We start from the raw sequence: 24,055 nt of genomic DNA, 5'->3' as shown, positions 1-24,055 counted from the left end.
AGCACTGCCAACGAAACGTGCTGAAAATTTACGGACTTTCGCGACTGGGAAAATTCTGACACGCACTTTGATTGCGAAAAGTTAAAATTGTTTGGAGTGCACATTTAACTGCATAATTTATCATATTTAAGAATCTATAATCCTTGTGCGATTATAATCCGTGATTTCCAAACTTTATGTTGCCTAGCTTTAATTCGAAGAGCTCTCCGAGCATCAACTCACCATTGTCCTAGTCTAAACGCGTTATAAATCACATAGGAAAACCTTTTATTCCATTATTTCAAATACATTTTCTTTTTTGGAGAAAATAGGAATAAAATGCGCTGGGCAACGACAAGAAAACAATGCAAAATAATTCAATTTATGAAATATTTTTGCTTTTCTTTCAACACCCTATAAAAAAGGTGAAAGAGGGTTGATATAAATGAAAAGTAAATCAACTGGGGAGTTTCGTATAGAGAATAAAATCTGTAGCAAATAGCAATCATAGTGTTTAAGGGATAACTATAAGTCGAGCATTATTACTTAAACACAAACTTGTAGTTTTTTTATGATATCATTGAATGAATGGTTGACTGGGTGAATGAATGCAGGCGAGCATGAAAAATGCGACGGCGACGTCCTGCCTGAGGCCAAAGGACACGGCACGGGGACAGAGGATATGCCGAGTACGTGTACATTTCATACGCAATTCAATTGCTCTCTGGGTTGTATGGAATTTTTGGTTGAGGTACTCACATGTCGCCTGCTCGTTTTGCCAGATTTATGGCCAGCTTGATGATGGCGCATTACATTGTCCAAATTAATAAAGGTGGCCCGACCCCTTGGCCTGGATCCGGTCACGACCAGTAGATATGTCTGCTTGCTCCGGACTCGACCTCTCTCACCCCTTTCGAGCCGCGACATAACAATTTAATAAACACAACAACAACGATGACGACGACGAGAGGAAGACCAACAACAATGAGAATGACAAGAGGCGAGCTCTTTTGGGTGCATTTCAAGCACAAATGAAATTGTTTTGCCTGTGCGTTGTTTTGTGTATCTGCGAGATAGAAAACGTTTTATATCACAATACTCTACTACTACTATTCAGCCAAGGCATTGTGTTTAGGCATTGAACTGCGTGTTGGCCTTGCGACGTTTAATAAAAGGACATTTTTGAAATTCTGCCAATTTCCACACGAATGCCTCACAATGACAAGCCTTTTTTTTTGGCGGATCTGATCAGATCGTGTGATGCAGATAAGCCCACGTTATGAATTGCTTAACATAAACAACTCAATCGGAAATATGCGCAATACAAACACATAAAATCGAAAACAGCGATAAAGTGCGAAAAGCGTTTCATTAAAATTATATTTCTATTGCTGAAAATTACAAACTTGAACAACCTTTTAAAGTTGTTGCACTAAAAGAAAAGCAACCCAACTTTATTAAACTTCTCCACATATATGCCAAAATTATACTTTATTTAATAAAATATTAATTTCTTACCTACATATGTTGACTATTTAACGAGCAACCCTCGAGCTATATTTTGACTGATTTTAAGCTCAGAGAATTTTCGATGCTAGAATTTCATCAGAGCAATTCAAAATGGAAAATGGATTACACTTATAATCAGTCGAAGTGCATAATTATAAAAACAACACCAGCAGTAATCAAGAGTTTAGTACAATTTCTGTATTTGCCGTTAAAGCATCATGAATCAGATTATATTAATTGCCATTTTGTTATGGCAAGTAATGCCAACAAACTGTCGGCAATGCACTTCGTCTGAATCGTGTGTATTATTATTGGATTGTCCGGAACTCATGTTAGGCACTAAAGCAATGCGAGAAAGCAGCGAATGCAATGAGCCTTTCAAATATTGCTGTCCAACCTTTGTGAAGACGCGGATAACAGAGTCAGCTGAGGAAGAGGACAAATTTCCAAAAGATTGTGGATCAACGCCTTGGTACGAATCCGATCGTGTAGTTGGTGGTCGAGTAATCGAGCCCGATGAATTTAGCTGGATAGTTAGTTTGGAGTATGCTGATTATGAAGCCCCCGCTGGAGTCTGTGCTGGATCCATTGTCAACTCGCTTTACGTGGTGTCGGCAGCGCATTGTGTGTCTGACAGAATGGTCGACTATTTTGGGGGTCTGTAAGTATATTCTATAAACAAGTGACTTTTATTTGCATTACCAATAAACTCACTTGTGTGCAGGAAAGCAGTGCGTGTGGGCAACTTTACTGCTGGGTTAAAATGTGATTTTGGTACACCGAATTGTCAGCAATATCAACGCATTGAAGTCGACGAGATTATTGTGCATCCGGATTACATCGTGAATAGCAGAGCAAGAATGCTGAATGACATTGCGTTGGTGCGACTGCAGAGAAGAATCGAGTTTACCACCATGCTGAAGCCCATTTGTCTGCCATTTGGCAATAATCCCAACATACCTGAACCAAGCTCCACCAATCAATTAATGGTCAGCGGCTGGGGTAGCACATCGTCCCGTCGCGACGATTTGGCGAAGCGAGCTGTCTCTGTGCCATTATGGACTAGAGAAAACTGTCTCCAAGATGTGCGTAGGGATGAGTCACAGATCTGCACAGGTGTCACCGGAAAAGGTGCATGCCATGGCGACTCTGGAGGTCCAGTCATGTATCAGTTTGAAAGCAAGCGCTTTGTCCTCGAGGGCATCGTTTCCTATGGCGGTCGTGAATGCGCCACTCCAACGTTTCCCAGTGTTGCCACTCGAGTGCGCAGCTTCGGCAATTGGATTCAGAATAGAATGAGAATGAGTTAGACTTTATATACTATTATCTCATGACTATATCTATGACGTATTCTAATTATGTTAAGTACTACTATTCTTAATTTCGTATTTTTCTTTTGTAATAATTCTCATTGTTATAAATTTCATTATATATTATATTTTTACTTCATTCATTGCGTTTTAAGATTAACATGCTGTTCACGCGTTACGTTTATAAACGATAATCTTGTGACCCGCTGTATTTCATTGTATTTTCTGTGGAATTTATTGCAATAAAAACTTATTAATCCTATGTTAATGCATTTCCTGAAATTAATAAGAGAGGGATTATCAGTAAATATGTTGACGTTGATTGATTTAAAAATAAGAAATAACGTTTAACGTTGTCATCATTTTGGTAATTTGCTAAAGTCCTAACAATTGTATTCGTATACAGAAAAAAATGTGCTAAATTGAAGAAAAAATTCTTGAATTACGATTATATGATGTCAAAATAGAACCCAGAAGGTAAATTCTTGAATCAAATTTAAAATTCTGCAAATAATTATAGATTTACAATTCTTGAAATTCAAAAATATACATTTATTAAAAGAATGCAAAAATTTTAAAAATCATAAATCAAGATTAAATTGTTTTAAATTGAAATTGCTTAAAGCAGAACCAAAAATAATTGATGTTTTCTGTATATTTTTTTTGTGTTGCTTTTAAAAACTGGGACAAAATTCAAGAACTTAAGAGCAAAAAAGAACTTTTAATCTTAAGTCGATGTTTGAAGAACTAAATCAGTTTTTTAGGAAATATTCATCTGAAAATCATATTTAAGGAATTTTCTTTAAAAAAGTTGCCCCGGTAGGCAAGAATCGAGGACATTCGCGCAACAATCAATATCAAAATCTTATTTTATATTAATCTCATTCGTTAAAAAGTTGCACTAATAATAATTTCAATAAGCAAAAGATTTGTGTAAAAATTGATTGTTGAAGATCATAAATTACTTTGTTCGCTCTTTTAGACAAATCAATCTTTATATAGATATACTGGCAATCCAATTAAAAGTTGCACCACGCACTTTTGATTTTCAATTAATAACAATTTAACGCTCCGTTGCCAGTTTGCCAGTTTTTCCGATTACGAAGATAAAAGAAAATGCGGCGGCCTATGACAGGCACACGTCAGTTTTTGGCCAGACGCAGATTAATCTCGATTCTTGGTTTGGTGTGGTCCAAAAAATAATTATTAATGAGGCGCATGTGTGAGTGAGTGAGAAAAGTCTTAATCAGAGAAAAGTAAAAAAGAAATTCATCGAAAACAGCAACTTCAGCAAGAAGCGAGCGACCCTCATTAAGGGGAAATTGGTTTTGCCGAAGTGTTTGGTCTGATTTATCCAACTGGTGTCAAAACGATACGAACAAAAGGCATTTTTTGGGGGGTGATTAAAAGCGGAAATGAAGGGCCAGCGAGCAGTTTCCTTTTTCGCTTTTGTGACGTTGACACTTCTGCGATTAGCGCAAATCAAATCCAGTCAGAGAGGTGTCCAAATTGCAGAGGATTAACTCAACGTTGGGCAAAACTGGGCCAGTTACGAGTGCTCAGATTTCCCTGGCGCATTGTCATTTGGCTTTCCCAGGCATTTCGTAATATTTTTTTTCTTTCTCGTTTTCGTTTTCCATGCGCATTTCATTTGAATTAATTTGCGGCACTCAAGTGGCACACATAAATCCTATGGTCCGTTGCATTGTCTCCTTAAGTCCTCTGTCTTGTCCCCTGCAGAACTGAAGTGGACGTTGCCTTTGAGTGCACTTAATTATGCGGAAATTGGAGTGTCAATGTATGCGTGCGTGTGTGTGCGTGTTTGCGACCTCCTTTTGCCTCAATTTCTCAATAATTTTACACAAAAAGTGCGGCAATTATTTTCCATTTTGCGCCGTCTGTCGCTGATGAGCGTCATCTGCAGCCGGATGAAAACATCTTCGGCCTGAAAGCCAAGTTGAAGCTCCGCATTTTGGTGTACAGTTGTGCACCTGGAACACGTACAATATTTTAGTCTAAAATTTCAATTACAAATCAAACAGTGAGCCAGTCAGTCAGGCAACCAGCATGTCTGCCTGTCAGTTGGTATTATTATTCTGCCTATGAACCGTGTTGTTTGTTGTTTGGTTTATTGATATGCTCGCAGCTCCCTCGGGAATATTGGGTACTCCAAGCTGCTTGTCATTTTGCGTTTGTTTTGTGCGGTGTTCTTGTTGTTCTTGATTGTTGTTGTTGCTCTCCATTGATGCCATGCCAATCATTTGTTTAATGGCAGCGTAAAAAATTAGACCATATTGAATGTCAATTGTTTGATTTTTTGATTAAGGGCCACAAGCCCCGAATCTGATGCCTGTTGCCCAGCTCTATTGTTGTTGTTGTTGCTGTTGTTGTTGGCTCTATCGTCTGATTAAATATTGTGAGAGTAAAGAGTATTGTAATATGAAGCCCAGTCGACCGCAGACTAGATCCTTTTTTCTCTTTTTGTGTACACGTACGTGTAAGTGGAGAGCTTTTCATTCCACTAGCAAGCATGAACCTTTTTCATCATAATTTTTGGCTTATTTCAATTTGACTAATAAGTTACTGCAGCTGTTACGCTTTTTACCATATTTATGATTTTTCTATTTTACGTTTTTTGTCCATCATTAATCAAAACTCTTTTTGGCAACAGGATATTAGCATAACGAGCTGTAGATGCCTCGCATCCTTGTATCCAGTTGCCAGCAAAAAGCAAAGCTATGTCAATTTACGCGTCAAAGAGTCAAAGAAGCCGAAAGAAAAAACCCTATTTTTTTTTTGCTAATCTTAAAAATGGGAAACGGATATAAAAAGTCAGTCAGGCAGTCAGTTGGAGACAGAGAGTGACACATGTGCGCCAGTTCCCAGGTTTTTCCAAGTTTTCGCGCTTTTCACAATGGCGACAACTATTTGCAAGCAAAACATCATTAATTTTGCGTAGTAAAAAACCGAGGGGTGGAGAGGGGGTTGGCAGGCGTGGCAACACGGATGTTGATGATGATGCTGTTGGCATTTCACTTTGAGAGCGACAACGCCCAAGTCGTCAGAACACTTTCACTTACCACCGTCACAGTCAACATCACCGTCAACGACATCCTCGTTGTCGCTGCTTTTGCAATTTTTATAAATTTTGCAAAAGTTAACTGAAACATATGTCGTTGTCGTTATGTGCTCTTGCGTTACTTTTGACGTTCCACTGATTGGCGTCAGTCTCAAGGGGGGAAAACTGCGATTGACTCACAGAGAGGTTATGTGGGTGACGCCAGCTTCAGTTTGCTAAATGAATGCAAATTTCTATTTAAACATTACTGTAATGGCATTGAGCTGTCAATATGTTTGTCTCTTTATTGTTGAACCCAACAACAGCCGGCGAATGTCCTGATATCTTCAGCATACAACATGGAGGTGGCTAGACATGTGGGCCTGTGTTTGTGTGATTGTTTCGTGAGTGTTGTTGACAGCTTGAAAAATGGCAAATGAGATATGAACTTGATGTTCTCGCAAGTGATTAAATTTGAATGAGCTATGCAATGCAGAAAGAATCATTCAACTGTTATAAAATTGTATATGAATTGTTAATCAACTGCCATCAAATTTTATTACGAATTGTTAATTAAATGATTGAAGAAATAATTATAAAATTAAAAGCATCATAATTTAATAAAATTATATTTACGAGTAAATTAAATAATAAATACAAAAATCATAAAATCATCATAATTTGACAAACAGATTTTTTATTTGTCATTGAAAGTCTGATGATAAAAATTAATTTCGAATTATTGTAGCTATTGTGGATGCGCTTTAAAAATGGTACAATATTTTTGCAGGAGTTATTTTAAATAATATGTCGAACTGATTTTTTAATATCCATTGAAATTACGAGATTAAACGTGAAATTAAAAATGTTCTGACAATAATAATTATTATTGTGTTTATAAAACTTAAAATCTTACAATCAACACAACTTTTCAAGCTCATTTAAATGCTTTAACTTTTCTATTCGTGGTTAGAAGTAACCTATGATTTATTTAAGAATTCTCAATTATTTTTGAATACATAGTATAAATATTTTACTACTTTGCAATTCATTATTGTAAAAGTATTTCACAATAACATACTTTTTTCAAGATTAGAAACACTTTTCATATTGAATGCGGCTGAGACATCCATAACAAGTAAGAAAGTTACAGTCGAGTGTGCTCGACTGTGAGATACCCGCTACCCATTTTTAATAAAGGCAAAATATTGCGGTATCATTTTGAAAATATACCGAAAATACTTAAAAAATACTAAAAATATACTAAGTGGTATATTTGGTATATCGATATAGTACCGCATTCAAAATATACCATAGACGGCACAATGTACCAGATTGTCGGCCAAAGCAACTCAGACCCCTAGTAAGTAGGCGTTTTTGCCCATACAAAAGTATTTCTTTAATAACTTCGACAATTTCTATTTGATCGCAACCAAATTTTCAGAGATCATAACTGCTATAGTTATTACTGTATATACCAAAATTCTATTCGCAATTCTAGCTTTAAAATTACGCTTGTTATTCGATTTTGATTTGCAGGGGCGGAAGTGGGCGTGGCAAAAATTTGAAACAAACTTGATCTGCGTGCAAACATAACAAATGCTGTCGAAAAAAAAAATTATAGCTCTATCTCTTATAGTCTCTGAGATCTAGGTGTTCATACGGACAGACGGACAGACGGACGGACGGACAGACGGACATGGCTATATCGTCTCGGCTGTTGACGCTGATCATGAATATATATACTTTATAGGGTCGGAGATGCCTCCTTTTACCTGTTACATACATTTCCTGTCGGCACAAAGTTATAATACCCTTCTACCCTATGGGTAGCGGGTATAAAAATTATTAATGATCAAAATTCACTTACAAATAAATGAATAATTCGAGGCAATATCGTATTACGACAATTCGATTAAAAAGGAACTGAAACAGTTGTGGTTTTTGGATAGCGTGTGGGTCACAAATAAAAAAATAAGAAGAGTGAAATCATTAATCATCGAACTGTTGCAATTTCAATGGCTGTGGTTAAAATTAATTTTGTAGAAAAGTACAAAACGCCCCAGGCGACTTGGTTAACTTGGGAAGGGGATCCCAGAGTAGCAGCAACAGCCTCGGGAACCAAAACAACATTAAAAAACTACTAAAAAGGCGCCACAGTCTCTGGCAGTTGCAGACGTAGACAGAACGCATAGAAGGCGTCTGTGGCATGGAGAGAGACAAGAGGGAGAGTGAGAGTAAAGGGAGGCACTGAGCCCTGTGTCTGACACATGCGGCGCTTCATTTTTTACGAGTACAGAAAAAAACTTTCACACATTGTTGTAAGGATGTGTAGCGAAAGCGCCGCGGGATATTTGTGACACAGCCAAAGACATCCCCTCCTTAACTTGGATTGCGGCGTGAAAACGCACACATTACGCTTCAACTTGAAATTTGGCAAGGACAATGAAGGGAAGGGGAGAAAGGGAACGAGAACTGCCACGACGATTGTTGTGTATTGTAAATAACGATTTGCGACGATTTGTGTCATGGGTGATGACGTCGCCGACACGGCATCATGCCATCGTCGATATCATTGATACTTTGTCAAACGTGTAAATTACATGGCGCATTCCGCTTTCTGCACTCCTCATTCCGCACTTCTCACTTACATTCCATTTTCACATGCAAATTTTGCTCAAAAGGCAAAAACCCGTCAAGCGACTGGCGTCGGGCGACATCATCATCATTATTCAAAGAGCTGGCAAATCCCAAAGGGTTCACTGCTGACGCGTGTTAGCGAATCCGCGAATCCTCCAGTCTCGGGTAGCGGCAAAACTACTTTAAAATTTCAACCAATTTCAAATGACTTCTTGTCACACATGTGGTGGATAAAAAAGAGAGAGGGCGGGAGAAGGTTGGCGTTGACTGAGGCGTTGCATCGTTAGTGCAAATCGCATCAACGGGCTTGTGCGTTTTTGATTGATGTCAGACGCTTGTAAGTCGCATCCCAATCCTCAACCTCATCCTCATCCTCATCCCCATGCCGAATTTCAACTCACTCCTCTGCGGTTTGACTGTAAGCATGCATTCATTACCTTACCCCTTTTCCCAGGCGACACTCGTCAACACGAACAGTTTTCCCGTGCGTTCATATTTCGTAATATTTCATAAGAATCTTACACATTTTTTGGCGTGATTTATGAAGGGTGAGCGCGCTTCGCTCCGACAGCTGTGACTTGTTTATAAGGGTTAAGCTGTTTCAATTTCACTTCAGTTATTAGGTTAGATAAAGATGATAATGATAAGGTTGTGACATCTTGGGGCGGGGTGCTTTCAATCTTATTTTCCGCCCCACAGTTTTGCATATGTATGCAAGTGTGTGATTGTCAAACTGTACCATAGCGACACGTGTGCAACTGTCGAACTTGTGGGCAATGACGAGTGAACTCTGCTGCCACACCCCAAATACTTACATGTATGAATTTCTGTCCAGTGAGGCGCAACAATTTTCTAAACTTGACCAGTCACAGCGCCAGCTATTTGTCAAATTTGACAGCACGATGGTCAGTTAAAAAATACCAGCAGCTGCTCAACCTGTTTCAAGCTTGACAAATGTTTAGTTGAAAAGAAACAAATGCAGGTTATTTCCGCTCAATGACTTTCAATTAGTGCAGCAACAAACCTTTCTTCCCTTAGGTCAAGTTGCCATGTTGTTGCTGCTATGTTAATTAGCTAACACCCAAGGGTTAAGCACGTCTACTGCCAACTGACAACTGCCAACTGTCCATTGTCCACCCCAAGCAAATGTAAAAGCGTTGCTCATCATCCAATTGCCATGATGATGCTGCAAACTTCAAAACACATTTTCTGCTCGTTAAATTTTCAAATTTCGACAATCTCCAATGTCTAGACTAAAGCCAATTACATAATATTTATTTGCTGGTCATTTTGGGAATTGTCAGCTAATCAATCATCGAACTATCAATCGCTGCGTATTCACTGCAAAAATATATAAGATAACATTTCATTCGCATTTATATTTAGGGATCCTCGATATATTCCACATAAAAATGATTAGTAAGTTGTAACCTTCCATCGAATTTCATCTCGATAAGAAGGTAATAATCGCCAGTTGGCACAGGGAGTGGTATAGAGCTCGGTTTGAGATATAAGTCTTTCACCAAAATTGGTCCCTGTGAATATAATGATATTCTCATTCACAAATTAATTCCAAACCACATTTTGATGTTGCTTTCTTACCATGTAAGGACATGTGTGATTGATGTTCGAATTAGATCTAAAAAATGCCGTAGACCATCTTTAAGAATGGATGGTTATTTTTCCTTAAAAAATGAGCATAGATCAAAAGTAATGTCTATTAGCCATGGCTTATAACCATTTGCCTTTTTAAATAACTGGGTATGGATTTCTAAATTGTTCACTGGATGAAGAACAGTTGAATTGTAGTTAAAATCCACTCTTTTTCTATTTATTGCTTTCAATCGGCAATTGTGTATCAAAACCCATGAAAGGTTTTTCGAAACACACTTCACATTTGTAAATTTAATACTGATGGCATCCTAAATAAATTCGAATTATTAATTTAGTATTATTATTATTATTACTATTATCATATATGTTAAAAATCACACACTTACATTGTAATCGATTTCATTAAATGTTATTTGGAAAAGAAGAACAACAATTAAAATGTTCCACATTTTGTTGATGGTCAGTGAAAACTGAACCAATTTCATTTGCTATACGCCATGTGAATTTATAAATATCGATTTCATCATTAATAGAGATGTTAAAAATAAATAATGGTTAGCTCATCCGGTTCATAGAACCTACTAATTGGAAATATTACGAATATTTAACCGAATTATATTATATATTGCAAATAAAATGAAGCAATAACTTTTCGTCCATGGAAAAAATAGATGATATTGCCTTTATTTTATTCATAAAAATATTTAGTTATCCTCGATGTATTCCATATAATATTTCGTCTTTTACTATTATTGGGCCCTGTAAATATATATTATATTATATATAATATTTATGCATTGATTCCAAACCAAAATTGATTTTGCTTTCTGCTTACCACGTAAGGACATGTGTGATTAATGTTTGATTTTGATCTAAAAAGATCGTAGATCATCTTTACGACTGGATGGTTATTTTTTCGTAAAAATGCGCATCCATCAACGTTGTAATCTATTAGCCAAGGCTTATAACCATTTTCCTTTTTTAGCACCTGACCATGGACATGTATATTGTTCACTGGATGAAGAATAGTCGAATTAAAGTTAACATCCACTCGATTCCTATTTACTGCTTTCAGTCGACAATTGTGAATAATAATCCATGATTGATTTTTGGACTCACATTCCAGGTTTGAAAATTTAATACTTATAGCATCCTAAATCATTCACAATTATTCACATAATTTAGTAGAATATGGTTCATGTAAAGATCATACTCACATTGTAATTTAATACACTACAAGTTATTTGAAAAATAAACGTAATACTTAATATGCTCCGCATAGTGTTGATAGCTAGAGAAAACTGTAAAAATATATTTCGTTTGCTATTCACGAACTAGAATTCTAAAAATCAATTGTTAAACACAAATAATAGGTTGCTCATCCGATTGATAAACGCAATTATAATTATTTCAATTGGTATGACAACAATTTCAATAATGCAAACGAAATTAACTTAAATTGAAGCAAACAACCAAGTAATAAAAAAATTTCGAGTGTGTATATAAATATGAGTTTTCCTCTACCGAGTGTCAGTGAAGACAAGTAAAAAAAGGCGTTAAAGTATTGTTGCCTTCAATTGAAACTTAACACATTTATGTAACAAAGTAGAGTAATTTATTGATAGAAAATATAAAAGTAATGAAGTAATGATAAATTAAACAGATTATTGATCAACACGATTTGAGGACAACTGTTCCTGTCAACGCCGACACACCAACTGACTTCTCGTCGATCTTGCTTTCGTGATCAGTGCTGCCATATCCTTTCCCAAAGCTCGCGTTTCCACTTGTTGCCAGCAACCAGTAGTGCCATACTTCACATTTATATAAAAAAAATCGTATACGTAATAAAATTGTTATTCTTATATGAGTCTAAAAATACTTTTTACTTATTCAAAACCCAAGGATCTGCTGATTTCAACAAAACTTATGAAAGGTTTTTCGAAACACACTTCACATTTGTAAATTTGATACTGATGGCATCCTAAATTAATTCGAATTATTAATTTAGTAATATATTGCCAATGTAAAAATTAGACTTACATTGTAATCAATTTCATTAAATGTTATTTGGAAAAGAAGAGCAACAATTAAAATTTTCCACATATTGTTGATGGTCAGTGAAAACTGAACCAATTCATTTCATTTGCTATACGCCATGTGAAATTATAAATATCGATTACATCATTAATAGAGATGTTAAACAGTAATAATAGTTAGCTCATCCGGTTCATAGAACCAATTCCATATTTCCATTTAGTAAATATTATTCAAACAAATAATATATTGCAAAACAAATAAAGCAATAATTTTTCGACCATGGAAGACATAGATGATATTGCCTTTAAGTATTTTATTCATAAAAATATTTAGTTATCCTCGATATATTCCATACAATATTTCGTAATAATTTGTATCCTTCTATCAAATTTCCATTCTAAAAGAAGGCAATAATCACCAGTTGGAAAAGGAAGTGGTATGGAATTCGGTGTAAGATATAAGTCTTTCACTATAATTGGCCCCTGTAAATATATATATTATATATTTACGCATTGATTCCAAAAAGCAATTGATTTAGCTTTTTGCTTACCACGTAAGGACATGTGTGATTAATGTTTGACTTTGATTTAAAAAGATCGTAGACTATCTTTACAAAAGGATGGTTATTTTTTCGTAAAAATGCGCATCCATCAACTGTGTAATCTATTAGCCACGGCTTATAACCATTTGCCTTTTTTAGCACCTGACATTGGACATGCAAGATGTTCACTGGATGAAGAATAGTCGAATTAAAGTTAACATCAACTCGTTTCCTATTGATTGCTTTCAGTCGACAAGTGTGTACAATAATCCATGATTGATTTTTTGACTCACATTCCAGGTTTGAAAATTTAACACTTATAGCATCCTAAATTATTCACAATTATTCACATAATTTAGTAGAATATGGTTCATGTAAAGATCATACTCACATTGTAATTTAATACACTAAAAGTTATTTGTAAAATAAACGTAATACTTAATATGTTCCGCATAGTGTTGATAGTTACAGAAAACTGTAAACATGTATTTCATTGGCTATTCAACAAGTGGAATTTTAAAAGCGATCGTTAAACATAAATAATAGGTTGCCTATCCGGTTGATAAACGCAATTATAATTATTTTAATTGGTATGACAACAATTTAAATATTACAAAAGAAATTAACTTAAATTCGAATTTATAAATCTAATTTTACCTTAAAGAAAGATACCAAAAAAACCCATCTCAGAAAAACAAGTAATAAAAACAAAACAGTCTAGTGTGTTTACGATTATGAGTTGCCTCTATCTAGTGTCAGTGAAGACAAGTATCAAAAAAACATAAGACATATATATAAGAAAATCGTATACGTAATTCAATTTTTATTCTCATATGTGGCTACAAATACTTTTTACTTAGTAATGTAATCCCCAAGGATCAAAATGTGTTGTCAGTTATTTTCTTGAATAAATTTTAGACTCTTCTACACTTTCGGGTATAAAACTTAAACAATTAAGCTGACTGTGATTGTATTTAATTCACGAATTCAATTATTGATCCTCGATATATTCCACAAAAAAATTTATTAGTTGCTTGTATTCTTCTATCGAATTTCCATTCCACCAGAAGGTAATAATCGCCAGTGGGCACAGGAAGTGGTATAGAACTCGATGTAAGATATAAATCTTTCACTATAATTCGGCCCTGTGAATATATTGGAATTATCTTTTATGCATTGATTACACACAAGAATTGATATTGCTATCTGCTTACCACATAAGGACATGTGTGATTAATGTTTGACTTTGGTTTAAAAATATTGTAGATTATCTTTAGGACTGGATGGTTATTTTTTCTTAGGAAGACACACACATCATAGTTAAGATCAATTAGCCACGTTTTATATCCATTTGCCTTTTTAAATATCTGAAAATGGACTTCTAAATTGTGCACTGGATAAAGAATAGTTGCATTTAAGTTAAAATCCACTCTTTTTCTATTTATTGCTTTAATTTAGTAATATATTACGAATGTAAAAATTAGACTTATAGAAAAGAAGAGCAATAATTATAATGTTCCACATATTGTTGATGGTTAGTGAAAACTGATTCAATTCATTTCATTTCCTATACGCCATGTGAAATTATATATATCGATTACATCATTAATAGAGATGTTAAAAATAAATAATGGTTAGCTCATCCAGTTTATAGAACCAATTCTACTAATTGGAACTATTACGATTATTTAAACGAATTATATATTGCAAAACAAATGAAGCAAATGAACAAATGAACCATGGAAAGCATAGATAATATTGCCTTTATTCCATTCACAAAAATATTTAGTTATCCTCGATATATTCCATATAATATTTCGTAATAACTTGTATCCTTCTATCAAATTTCCATTCTATAAGAAGGCAATAATCACCAGTTGGCAAAGGAAGTGGTATGGAATTCGGTGTAAGATATAAGTCTTTCACTATAATTGGGCCCTGTAAATATATAACATATATTATATATTTACGCATTGATTCCAAACAAAAATTGATTTTGCTTTCTGCTTACCACGTAAGGACATGTGTGATTAATGTTTGACTTTGATCTAAAAAAGATCGTAGATCATCTTTACGACTGGATGGTTATTTTTCCGTAAAAAAAGCACATCCATCAACTGTGTAATCTATTAGCCACGGTTTATATCCATTTGCCTTTTTAAATATCTGAATATGGGCTTCTAAATTGTACACTGGATTAAGAATAGTTGAATTCAAGTTAAAATCCACTCTTTTCCTATTTATTGCTTTTAATCGGCAATTATGAAAAACAACCCATGATAGGTTCTTCGATTCACACTCCACATTTGTAAATTTGATACTCATGGCAGCCTAAATCATTCTCATTATTATTTTAGTAGAATAATATGAAAGTAATAATCACACTTACATTACAAACGATATCATTAAATGTTATTTGAAAAATAAGAGCAACAATCAAAATGTTCCACATATTGTTGAGACTGAGTAAAAACTAAACAAATTCATTTCATTTGCTCTCCGCCATGACGAATTATAAATATTGATTGCATCATTAATAGAGATAATGGTTGGCTCATCCTGTTCATAAAAGCAATTGTCACAATCGGAAATAGTATTTGAATTATTTAAATATTACGAGGCAATCAACCTACTCAGGTAACATTTAAGTAGTGGGCAAATCAAGAAAAATGAAAATGAAAATCCAGATAAAAAGAGAAGAATAAAATTATTATCGAATTTAAACCATATCCGTCGACACTAATACCAATTATTTGTTTGCTGTTCATTTTTGTCATATTCAGCTAATTAATCAACAAAAACTGTCAACAGATTTGAGCTACATGTTCACTGTGAAAATAAATAAATGAGATTAGATTGACTTCATAGATACATTCAGGGATCCTCGACATATTCGAAGTAAAATTTATTTATAGCTTGTATCTTTCTGTCAAATTTCCACTCTATTAGAAGACAATAATAACCAGTTGGCAGTGGAAGTGGTATAGAAGTCGGTTTGAGGTATAAGTCATTCACTAATATTGGACCCTGAGAATATAAATAAAATTACACATTAATCTAATACTCAAATTTGCTTTTAGCTTACCATATAAGGACACGTGTGATTGATATTCGAACTGGATCTAAAAATGCTGTAAACCATCTTGATAAATGCATGGTTGTTTCTTTTTAAAAATGCGCATACATCAACACTGACATCTATTAGCCAGGGCTTATAACCATTTGCCTTTTTGAGTAACTTTGTATGTACACCCAGATTGTACACTGGATAGAGAATAGATGAGTTAAAGTTAAAATCCACTCTTTTTCTATTTTTCGCCTTCAGTCGGCAATTGTGTATTAGCACCCATGATAGGTTTTTTGATTCGCACTCCACATTCGTAAATTTAATACTGATGGCATCCTAAATCAATCACATTATTTATTTATTTATATGTCTACATTTCAAGGAAAATCATACTTACATTATAAATGAATTCATCAAAAGTTATTTGGAAAATAAGAGCAATAATTAATAAGTTCCACATTCTTTTGATACTCTGGGAAAACTAGACGAATCCATTTCATTTGCAATTCACCATAAGCTATTATAAATTTCGATTGTTAAGCACAAATAATGAATAGCTCATCCGGTTGATAAAAGCAATTATAACAATTCGAATTGTTATTTGAACAACTTAAACGTTACAGGTTATATTAAGTAAAGGCAAAATAAACAACAACTATTTTTTTAGTTTCGACAATTGGTGTCTGGACAATTACCAATTATATAGATCATATTTATTTGAGGCCTTTTGGGAAATTTCTGGCTAATCAAGCAACAAAATCATTAATTTCTCAATAGTACTTTTCGTGAACATTATAAGAATAGAAAACATGTGTAAATTAAAAACCAGAGGACATTGTCATATTTAGGAATCTTCGAGATATTCAAAGAAAAATTTATTTATGGCTTGTATCTTTTTATCAAATTTCCATTTTACAATAAAGCAATATTCTCCAGATGGCATGGGAAGTGGTATCGAATTCGGTTTCAGATACAAATCCTTCATAATAATTGGGCCCTGTGAAAATGCTTATAATGTACACAATCATTTCATATCAGAATTGAATTCTGCTTACCACGTAAGGACATGTGTGATTGATATTCGAGCTGGGTCTAAAAATGCCGTAAACTATCTTTACAAATGGATGGTTATTTTTATTTAAAAATGAGCATACATCGAAGTGGACGTCTATTAGCCACGGCTTATAACCATTTGCTTTCTTTAGCAACTGGGCATGAACTTCCATATTGTATACAGGATAAAGAATAGTTGAATATGCGTTCAAATCTACTCTTTTCCTATTTATTGCTTTCAAGCGACAACTGTGTATTATAACCCACGATAGATTCGTTGATTGGCATTCCACATTTTTAAATTTAATACTGATGGCATCCTACAATATTCGAATTATTAATTGTTGACGAATATTGTTTAAGTAATGGAAATACTTACACTATGAATGTATTTATTAAAAGGTATTTGAAGAATGAGCGTAACAATTAAAATGTTCCACATATTGTTGTTACTCGATGTGAACTGAACGAATTCATTTTGTTTGGTATTCTCCATTTCAAATTATGAATAGCGATTTAATGATTATTATAAATATAATCAAAGCATATTCGTATGATAAAGCCATTCTGCCGATTGGATGGTCATATCTGTTATCTGTTCATGTGAAATGGACGTGACATAATATACATACATAACATATGTAGCCTTTTATAAGTTGCTATGATACTTTTATCACACATATTCCACCTCTTGTTCAATATATAAATACAAAATAATTGGAATAGTAATTAGATCATTTAAAAAATTGTATGACATGTTAAATACGAATTTATGGTCTACTTTAATCAGTCTTTATTTAAATGGTGAATAAAGTAAGCATACCAGTAGTTTTAGTATATACAAAATACAATTTATATTCATTTCTCCATATTGGAATTTCGAAATCTATATGTAAAAGAAAGTCGTGTTAGTAACACTATTTATAACTCAAGAACGGCTTTAGTGATATGGCGGAAAGTTGGAAGTTGAAAGCCAAGAGAAGGACATAGAATACCTACCTCTTAAGTACATTTATTATTAAAACAGGGGTGCTCAAAATCGTCTTACGACAGAGCATTTACTAACAAGTACAAGAAAGTGTGCACATTCAGTGACGTTTTTGTGTTGGTTTGCAGCTGTGCACTGAGAGAAAGCAAAACTTTTTTTGCTAACGAATTCATAACTCATTTTACTGATATATGTAACAAGCTGAAAAAACTGCTGCTGTCGGGTAATATCATAGCTATACATTTGTATATACCAAATATATTATTCTGTACTTATTTTTGTTCGTTATATTCAATCGGAATACTTTTTAGAATAATTTAGAATAAAAACTAAATATTTTTTATGTAACATATGTATATTGCTGATTAGCACAACATAAAAATAGATAAAAAAGAATATGGGTAATTCTCTGGTAAATGTCGCGTGCGAACAGCTTTTCAGTGACAAAAAAAAACATAAACTAAAACAATTTTAAAATTAAGTGAAGGTTTTTTAGTAACTTATTCTGTTTTACGATAAAATATATAAATTCGTTCATTTTTTGGTTTTGCGTACGAATTTGTTAATTTTTGCAATTATCAGAATAGAAAACAAATCAGAAAAAAAATCCAAAACCATTCTTAGCTCTAATTAAAGTACTAATCTAGAGCTATAAAAATAACCTTTACTTATTTTTAAAATTGTTTCAGAATATGTTTTTTTTTTGTAACTGAAAAGCTGGTCGCACGCGACATCCCTCAGAGAATTACCCATATATACAACAAGTTTTTAGAGTCCATATTAAAGATTAATAATAAATACAGAATATAATCGAAATAACAGTTTTTTTTTTTTTAATTATAAAAGACCTTCAATAAATTTAACATGGTAGTTTGTATACACTTTGGCTACCTTATTTATGGTCCAATTAACTATGATCGAATATTCGCCTGTTGGCATCAAATCTTTAATTATAATGGGACCCTAGTGAATAAAACTTTTATTAAACGATAATCTTGCATATGTTTTCTGCCTTACACTTACCATAAAGGGACATGTATGGTTAATATTGGAACGATCTTTAAACAAATTGTAAATCATTTTTATAACAGGATTGTTGTTCTTTTTGAAAAACCGACAGACATCAGTTTTTACATCGATTAACCAGGGCTTAAAACCATTAGCCTTCTTCTGCATTTAAACTCTTAAATTGACCTCATTAGCAGGCCTAAGTAAACTCCTATTGAAATTCAATACAGTTATGTATCTCTTGATTGCCTTCAAACGACATTCATGAAGCACAAATATTTCATTGTCCGTCTCGCATACAGCATTTGTCCAACGGATAATAGTTGCTTCCTGAAAACACATCTGTCAGTATCACTTTTGAATATACATAAATTTTGATAATTACACTGTTGAAAAGGGTAAAAACTAGAATTTTTGAGATTATTTGCGTGTTATCCATATTGCAATAGAGTAAACACTAAACTTAATTTCGTGTAGCTTTTCCCTGTTTGTAATACATAAAATACTACATTCTATTAAATTGTAATTATAATGATTTTATAATTGATTTTAAAGTTGTTTACGATTTTGTAATTGTGTAATAAGCAATGAGCCAACAAAGTAATATCAATCCAATTTTGCAATATCAATTACTTGAATAGTACTTTTTATTTCAAGGCTGAAAAGACAATAGACCTTTAGAGCGCTGATACACAAAGTAAATATGCATCGGATAGTTTGCTCTACAGAATACAAATCATTCATTATTTTTATGGTATATTAATTTGGTATATTTCAAAATTAATACCGCACTATTTCGCTTTTATTCAAAATGGTGTGTATCTCACAAGGTGGGTAGTATATCATAGTCGACCACACTCGACTGTAACTTTCTTACTTGTTTAATGAAGTATTATCATTAATGAATTAATTGATAATCTCTTTCATGTCGACTGCTATCACAAACCTATTAATGATAATTCACTAAAACATTATTTTTATAAATAAACCACAAGTCTATTTACATATATAAATATTTTTGTATAAATAAAAATAAAAATAAAAATAAAGTTAATGCATTTACAGTTTAAGCTGAGCACACATAAATACTATTTATTTACAAAATTTTCAAAATATAGACATGAAAAAAAGTAGTACAAATAATTAAAGAACTCACTTAGCAACACATTATAGATCCTCAATAAACTCAATATAAAAGTTTGTATACACTTTCGATTTCTTATTAAGAGTCCAGTTTATGCCGATAGAATATTCACCTGTTGGCATAGGCATTATTGGACCTTGTAAATGCAACCTTATTTGTAAGAGTTTTGGAATCTATTTATTTTATTTACTTACCACAAAGGGACATGTATGGTTAATATTTGAATGATCCTTGAATACATTATATATTAATTTAATAACGGGATTGTTATTCTTTTTAAGAAAAAGGCAGACGTCAGATCTTATATCATATAGCCAAGGCTTAAACCCATTCTCTTTTTTTTTTTAGTTGATATCTTATTTTCATATCGTTAACAGGATGAAGTAATGTGCCATTGAAGTTCATTACAGTTATGTATCTCTTTATTGCCTTCAAGCGACATTCATGCAGCACAAATATTTTATTGTCCGTCTCGCATATCACATTTGTAAAACGAATAATAGCTGCTTCCTGAAAACACATCTGCCAGTATCCATTTTGAACCTCAATTATTAAATTAACATTATAAAAAGCAAAGTGGAATGCACAAAACACTATATGTATAATAATTATTTGTGTGATATTCATGTTGTTATACATTCAATACTAGAATTGATTGATTACTGTTCTTTCGTTTTATAATAGTTAAAATAAGTATAGTTTATTAAAATCCGAGACCACACTGTCAGCTGGTTAGTGCGGTCACATCTGCTACATCTGCCATCAACAGTAATAATAATGATTTTTTTAATTGTTGTTAAATTAATTTATAATTTTATGATTGAGTAAAAATCAATGAGCACACAAAAATACACATAACACAATTTATACTATTTATACAGTACAGTACTTTGTATTTAAAGGTTAAACAATAAGAGCTAATAAAATGAACAACAAATGCCAATTGGATTTTCTGTATACAAATAAAATGGTGTGGTCTTTAATTGAAAAATTAATGGATATTAATTTTAATTAGTAGTAATGATTTTTTATACCCACTACTTATAGGGTAGAAGGGTATTATAACTTTGTGCCGACAGGAAAAGTATGTAACAGGTAGAAGGAGGCATCTCCAACCCTTAAAGTATATATATTCTTGATCGGCGTCAACAGCCGAGACGATCTAGCCATGTCCGTCTGTCCGTGTGAACACCTAGATCTCAGAGACTATAAGAGATAGAGCTATAATTTTTTTCCGACAGCATTTGTTTTGCTTCCACGCAGATCAAGTTTGTTTCAAATTTTTGCCACGCCCACTTCCGCCCCCGCAAATCAAAAAAATCGAATAACAAGCGTAATTTTAAAGCTAGAGTTGCGAATAGTAGTTATGATTCCTGAAAATTTGGTTGCGATCAGATAAAAATTGTCGAAGTTATTAAAGAAATACTTTTGTATGGGGAAAAACGCCTACTTACTAGGGGTCTTAGTTACTTTGGCTGACAATCTGGTATATTGTGCCGTCCATGGTATATTTTTAATGCGGTACTATATCGATATACCGAATATACCATTTGGTATATTTTTAGTATTTTCAGTGTATTTTGAAAATAATACCGCAATATTTTGTCTTTATTAAAAATGGGTAGCGGGTATCTCACAGTCGAGCACACTCGACTGTAACTTTCTTACTTGTTAATTATAGACAGATTGACAGACGAACATGCCCTCGACTTTGTCTCGACTGTTGACGTTGATGAAGAATGAACACATATTATGGGGTCAAAATTAACTTTTGAAGTTTTTATTGATCCTCTTTGTATTCGAAATATAAATTCAAATATGACGTCATTTTATTATCAAAGTTCCAAGTGGAGAGTAAGCCATATTCTCCTGTTGGCATCGGCACAGGAATTGATTGTGGCTTAAGATATAAGCCAGTTACAATAATAGACCCCTGTAGAAAAATTTTAATTAATCAAAATATTACGATTTAACTTGAGTTATACTTATCCGGTAAGGACAACTATGATTAAGATTCGAAAAGTCTTTAAAAATGTTAAAAACTATTTTAATTATTGGATTATTGCGTCTTCTTTGAAATTCGCATGCATCAACAGTAATATTGTATAGCCATGGTTTGTAGCCATTGGCCTTTTTGACTATTTGAACATTGACTTTCACATCACAGAGTTCGTATAGTATAGTAGCATCATAGTTGAAGATATACTTGTTCCTTTTCATTGCTCGCAAACGACATATATTAACCACATATCTGCTTACATTACTTGATTTACAAAAAACATTTGTAAATTTTACGGCAGCAGATTCCTGAAAAATATTGTAATCATTTTTATTTTATTTTTATTTTATTAATTATTTAACATACTGTACTAAAATATTCATTAGAAATGACCAGAACAATAGCAACAAATAGAACAGCATGTTCCTTATTCACAGGTTTAGTCGTATTTACTGCAGCATTTTTTTTTTTCAATATAGTTTTATTTAATAGTTTTAAATAATATTTTTTTAATGATATTAAAATTGTGGTTTGATTTAAGGGAATGGGATTTTGCATTTTTGTTTACCTTTTGTATTCAAAATTCATGGTGTACAAATGTCATTTTAATTACATTTAGGAATCGATTATAATGTGATCATCCAGGCAATATTATACACAGTTTGATTGTATGGTCGTCAAATATTATACTCGCACGAAATATTGGCAATGGTCCAAAAGTGTGTTATGTTTCTTACTCCCGCTAAACATAGAGTATAAGGGTATTACTTTGTGCCAACAGGAAATGTAAGTAACAGACAGAAGGAGGCACATTCGACCCTATAAAGTATATATATTCTTGATCAGCGTCGAGACAATATTGTCACGTCCGTCTCTCAGCAATGCTGTCTGTCTGTGAGTTTTAGATAACAGAGACTATTATAAAGCTATATTTTTTAGCGACAGCACTTATTAATGTTGCGCGCCGATCAAATATTTTATAGATATTTGCCACTTAGCCCCCACAAATCGCAAAAAAATAAAATATATATTGTAATTGTAAAGCTTGAGAGTTGATTTATGATAATTTGTATGCGATTAGATAAAAATGGTTTAAGTTATTTAAATTCTAATTTATGTATGTACCAAAAAACGCCAGCTGCAGTCGAGTTATAGTCACTTATGTTGAAAAACCTAGTACCAAATAAAGATTTTGGTATTTTGTAGTACTTTTCGATAGTATATTTTAAGAATAATACCACACAGTTCTTATATATTTTAAGAATAATACCGCATAGCGGCTATTTTACATTCAAGCAATGTAGCGTACTTAGTTGTTTTAAACGCATTTGGAATATTATTATTTTCGTAAAATATTTTTTGTGATACAGATTACCGCCATAACAATTTAAATTGCATCTTCTTTGAATTCGAAATATAAATTCACAGTCAACGTAGTTTTGTTATCAAAATTCCATGTTGTAAGTAACCCATACTCGCCGGTGGGCAACGGAATGGGAATTAATTGTGGCTTAAGATATAAGCCATATAAATGTACAGAATCCTGTAGAATATTTAGAATTAATGATAGAATAACGATTGGATTTGAGTTATACTTACCCTATATGGGCAAGGGTGATTAAGGTTCGAATAGTTTTTAAAAATGTTAAATACCATTTTAATCATTGGATTGTTGCGTCGTCTTTGAAATTCGCAGGCGTCAACAGTAATATTGTATAGCCACGGTTTATAGCCATTTGCCCGTTTGACCATTTGAACATTAACCTTCACATTATATAATTCATACAGTAAAGTAGCATCATAGTTAAAGACGTACATATTCCTTTTTACTGCACGTATACGGCAAACATTAACCACAAATCTACTCAGATTACTAGATTTACAATAAACATTTGTAAACCTTACGGCAACTGTTTCCTAGAACACAATGTATTCATTTCGTAATATATATTTTTATAATTTTTGAACTTACTATGCCAATGTATTGATTTAAAAATACTAGTATTATAGCAAATAATATCACACTAAAGTGCATGTTGTTTATTCACAGCTTTAGACGTATTAAACATGAAAACAATTTCATTTCTAAAAATCACTTTTTAAGC

The 24,055-nt window shown here is 33.1% G+C and overlaps 4 protein-coding genes across 4 annotated transcripts; 1 reads left to right on the top strand and 3 right to left on the bottom strand.

The window, feature by feature from the left end:
• The first annotated feature begins 1,672 nt into the window (after positions 1-1,672).
• On the top strand, positions 1,673-3,060 carry LOC132785055 (phenoloxidase-activating factor 1-like). The gene is made up of 2 exons (XM_060791027.1): positions 1,673-2,149; positions 2,213-3,060. The coding sequence occupies exons 1-2, from the start codon at positions 1,707-1,709 to the stop codon at positions 2,796-2,798; spliced, it is 1,029 nt and encodes a 342-aa protein (XP_060647010.1). The 5' UTR covers positions 1,673-1,706; the 3' UTR covers positions 2,799-3,060.
• A 7,729-nt stretch (positions 3,061-10,789) lies between these two features.
• On the bottom strand, positions 10,790-11,396 carry LOC132787556 (uncharacterized). Its single transcript, XM_060794663.1, has 3 exons — positions 11,328-11,396; positions 10,946-11,263; positions 10,790-10,869 (listed from the first exon to the last, which is right to left on the bottom strand). Exons 1-3 carry the CDS (start codon positions 11,388-11,390, stop codon positions 10,819-10,821), a joined length of 432 nt encoding a protein of 143 aa, XP_060650646.1. The 5' UTR covers positions 11,391-11,396; the 3' UTR covers positions 10,790-10,818.
• A 1,083-nt stretch (positions 11,397-12,479) lies between these two features.
• LOC132784135 (uncharacterized) lies at positions 12,480-13,145 on the bottom strand. Its single transcript, XM_060789549.1, has 3 exons — positions 13,083-13,145; positions 12,704-13,018; positions 12,480-12,632 (listed from the first exon to the last, which is right to left on the bottom strand). Exons 1-3 carry the CDS (start codon positions 13,143-13,145, stop codon positions 12,480-12,482), a joined length of 531 nt encoding a protein of 176 aa, XP_060645532.1.
• A 3,457-nt stretch (positions 13,146-16,602) lies between these two features.
• LOC132784118 (uncharacterized) lies at positions 16,603-17,002 on the bottom strand. Its single transcript, XM_060789523.1, has 2 exons — positions 16,814-17,002; positions 16,603-16,755 (listed from the first exon to the last, which is right to left on the bottom strand). Exons 1-2 carry the CDS (start codon positions 16,982-16,984, stop codon positions 16,603-16,605), a joined length of 324 nt encoding a protein of 107 aa, XP_060645506.1. The 5' UTR covers positions 16,985-17,002.
• Between the last annotated feature and the right edge of the window lie 7,053 nt (positions 17,003-24,055).

The sequence above is a fragment of the Drosophila nasuta genome, chromosome 2R (genome assembly GCF_023558535.2).
Source record: "Drosophila nasuta strain 15112-1781.00 chromosome 2R, ASM2355853v1, whole genome shotgun sequence".
Classification (NCBI taxonomy): domain Eukaryota; kingdom Metazoa; phylum Arthropoda; class Insecta; order Diptera; family Drosophilidae; genus Drosophila; species Drosophila nasuta.
The sequence above is the reverse complement of the archived record's forward strand: the minus strand, read 5'-3'. Positions and strand labels throughout refer to the sequence as shown.